We start from the raw sequence: 3,876 nt of genomic DNA, 5'->3' as shown, positions 1-3,876 counted from the left end.
CACCCACCTACAGAACTGAGCAAATATTTAGGAAAATGTGTCGGTAGCACAACATACAAAAAACATTTCGCCAGACTCCAACCTTGGGTAACAGTCTGGAGAATGCTCTGTTCCGGCCTGACATGTCAACTATGCCAACCTATGTTGTGTGAATACAAATGGTTTTTCACCTGACCCTTTCTATACAGATTTTACATTTTTCCCACCTGATCATGACACATCTAACACTTACCTTTTTTGTCTTAAAACCAGTGCTGAGCTTGCTTGATATTGACTAAATCAGTGCATTATGTAATCTTGTACTATGCTCATATTTTTCCAAGTAATGCATTCAGTTTATATTGAGGACTATTTCTCCAAAGATTCCTAACTTTGGATTGGTTGGGAACGCTGAAAGTAAAAGCCATGCCAAAGAGCTTTCATTTGAATGCCCTCAGGCACCTAGCACTGTTGAAGTGCATTCTATCCCATATTAGCATACCACTGAATATGAAGGGTGATGGACTCTGGGTATATTTTAATACATTCTCTTTGAAAATCATCTGTTGTCAGGCTTTGGACACACAGATGTATATATCCTCAAGCAGCATTAAAACTTTAAGACCCAACTGACCTCGGTAGCTGCATGTATTACAGACTAATTCATCTTCAACATTTACAACAGAAGCACTTATTATTACTAGTTATTACAGTACCTAAGCAGGTAACATCACCTGCTGTAATATATCAAAATTCAATAAGCCTCCACCCACCTAGCAGTGCATCAGGGACAGTGTAACCACTTCAACAAATTTCAGCCTAAAGGGTTCCTACAGTAAAATGAACCTTTGTGCCCATTCAACATTTGACTATGTAAAATTGTAGGTTACTCTGTAACCATCATGTGCTGCAAACAAGAAAACCTAAGGCATTCAGAAACTTCCTGCAAATAGATTATATTGGGGTGCCTACCAAATGTTTTGCAAATCACATCCCTCATTGGGAGCATATCACAGCCTTGATTGTACCTGTACCTGATCACATCCAGTGGTGTTGGCGCCATGTCCTAATTGGCATAGTGGAGATTACATCTTACACTAACCCCACCCAAGTAATAAAACCCCTTGGCATGGAGCTGCCCAAACTATTTTAGACCTCACCTGACATTCTGTGTGGGGTTCCACCTCTCGGAAGGTAACTCGCCGCTCTGTGGATCATCTACAGGAGGGTGAAGGATTGAGATACACACATCGCCATTCTGGAAGAAAAATGAAAAGTTTTTTTTTATCTCAAACTTTTCTCCATTGTTATACATCAGTCACCATCTGATTCTTCCCACCCCGCTTGCAGTAACAATCTTCCATCTTAAGTTTGCAGTGGGAGATTTAATTACACATTTTCACAGCAGTGCCGCCTACTGGCATGACAGTTCCGTCGTCAGAATCTTGCAGCCTTGTTATTGGTAGCCAACAAAACTGTAAATGAAAAAATAATCTACACAAGGGTCTTTGTGCAAAGTGAACCCGAGGTCCCATGCCTGTATCACAGCACTCACTAGCAAGTTAGCAAGCTTCAAGTGAAAGGAATCTAAGAAGCCTGCTACATTCTATGGAAAGGCCGAATGAGTTAGGTGGAGCTCTCCTGCATCCTCACCTCTGGTAAATGAGTTTTCATTTGTGATCCATCATCGTAGATTACCAAAAAGTCTTTGGACATTGCCAACAATTGTCTTGTATAGTGCAGGTAATCCCATGTGATGATTTAGCATTGGTGCGAAGTTCCCGCAATGTTCCCTATCGATCTGCAACGCATGGTCACTAAAATAACAGTACTGATTTGCAATAAGGAGGGCACCTCATGTTCATCCAAGCCCATAATTTCTTTATATAATGTAATAAGTTGCTAAAATGTATGCACAGCTCTCCTTTTTTTTCAGCGTGACCTGCAGACATCACCAACATTGGCTGAACAAGCCTAAAGCTGCATACACATGTGCAATTATTGTCATCGGAAAGGATCTTTCACGATCCTTTCCAACGACGAAGGACTGCACAATGCATAAACGGGTGCTGTACATACAGCACCGTTCGGCTCTTTGAAGAGAGGAGGGGGGTAACGACAGAGCGGCACCTTGCTGCGCTCTCCCTCTTTCCTTGCATTAGAATCTTTCGTCGTCCATAGATCCGCCAGGACGGTTGTTTGGACGATATGTGCTGTACACACGCCAGATTCTCATCCGATGTCAGCCCTGAGCCGATTATCGGGTGAGAACAATTGGACGTGTGTACATAGCTTTAGGCCTGGATCTGGGCATTGGCCCATTCTCTTCCGTAAAGGGAAAGCACATTTGCTTTTCCATCGCCTTAACCACCCTGGTACTAAAAATCAAAAATCACACAGCAGGATTTCTCACCTCATAAATATTGGGGTGCCACATCTTCGTCAGGAAGCGGAAAGTCGGAGGGGAATACGGGTAATCTATTGGAAACTTTATGTGAGCCTGAAGAAAAAAAACAAAGTATTTGATTAGTTATTAAAGTCTTCCATTGCACAGTTTAAAGTAAAATTTATATATTGCAGTGTTCTCCCCAGCCCCTTCTAGCTGGGCACACAACCCGGCACTTCGTAGTAACCCACTGGCTGTTTGTGTGGTTGCTAAAAGGATGACAATATAGGGGCTGCCACTCACCTACAGCTCCTTCCCACCTAGCTTAGAAAAAAGTTCAAGTAACCAAAGAGCTACAGAGAGCGAACAGAAATCCAATAGTTCCAGGAGTGGTGGAGATGACTTTTTAATACCCAACCTTCCTTCTCTTTTCCTCAAACCTCTCTGCAAAGTCATGGTGCCTAGGCCATCGGCAAGAGCCCCTTGGAGGCAGCAGGAAGCCATACATGCAGAACTTATAGCATACATAGCTCTGATGTCCAATCCTCCTGTAGGGGGCAGTATAATGCAGCTGCATCTCTAACAATAGGAAACCTTTCCTATAGCTATAGCTGCCATTGTTAGTATTGGTGCAAGGGTAATAGAAATCCCAGAATCCTAGAGCCAAGGACTTCCAGCCCCCACTGTCTGCCGATAGGAATGCACAAACAAAGCCCAGAGCTTGCAGGGCTGACAGCAATTATGAGGCCGATAAGCCAACAGCTGATAGAAGTATCTAGCAGAGCAGAATGGCTCCGCACACAACTAGTCCCTACAGCTACACTGATAGGCGTATAGAGCTGCCTAAAAGTGGCAATGTTAACCCCGTCCCTGATACAGGAGGGTGGTCGGAACGGATAGCAATATTCATCTAGCTGGAGGAGGTCGGGTGAACATCACCTTCCATGACCTCTCGCGTTACCGAAGTTTCACTTAAGTCTGCACAAACATCCCAATTTTTCACCTTTTTATCACCGACACTTCAATGACATCCATGGGTGAATACTCGCCGCCATTGGTTTCCTCTGCACATCGGCTCAACGCTGCAGCTGAGTAACTCCGGCTAACAGCGTAATCATTAGCAATGCGAGCCGGGCAACGTTTGTTTAATGCCAATTACAGGAAAATCACTTTTTAAGTCGTGTTCATTAGGAGAAGCTCGGCAGGAGGTTCATCACGAATCCAGGCGTAGCGTGCGCCAAGACGGTTACCATTGTGGTGTGACCCACTGAGCAACATTTATACTGAACAATTGACTCATGTATGGCCGAAGGAGACATCATGGCGCCATGTTTGTTCCTCGAAGCCCAATATGGTCAGATCTACAGTCATCCAAAATAACCCCACCAATACTATAAGGGAATTATTTTCAAATCTTCATAGGGCACCTCAACCTTTTCAAAACCATTGAAATAATGTTCAGGCCTTAGGGAACCCCTTCTATAATTATTCAATCCACAGCTCACCATATA

The 3,876-nt window shown here is 43.6% G+C and overlaps 1 protein-coding gene across 1 annotated transcript in view; it reads right to left on the bottom strand.

Moving 5' to 3' along the window:
• The window catches only part of UBE2R2 (ubiquitin conjugating enzyme E2 R2), a gene marked incomplete in the record, with an annotated part of 9,661 nt that overhangs the window by 3,231 nt on the left and 2,554 nt on the right, over window positions 1-3,876 (bottom strand). The window contains 2 exon segments of the mRNA XM_072413535.1: window positions 1,140-1,237; window positions 2,393-2,479. Coding sequence (XP_072269636.1) covers window positions 1,140-1,237; window positions 2,393-2,479 — 185 coding nt within the window.

This window comes from Pyxicephalus adspersus, chromosome 6, assembly GCF_032062135.1.
Source record: "Pyxicephalus adspersus chromosome 6, UCB_Pads_2.0, whole genome shotgun sequence".
Classification (NCBI taxonomy): Eukaryota; Metazoa; Chordata; class Amphibia; order Anura; family Pyxicephalidae; genus Pyxicephalus; species Pyxicephalus adspersus.
Note: the sequence above shows the minus strand (reverse complement) of the source record. Positions and strands in the feature narration are given on the sequence as shown.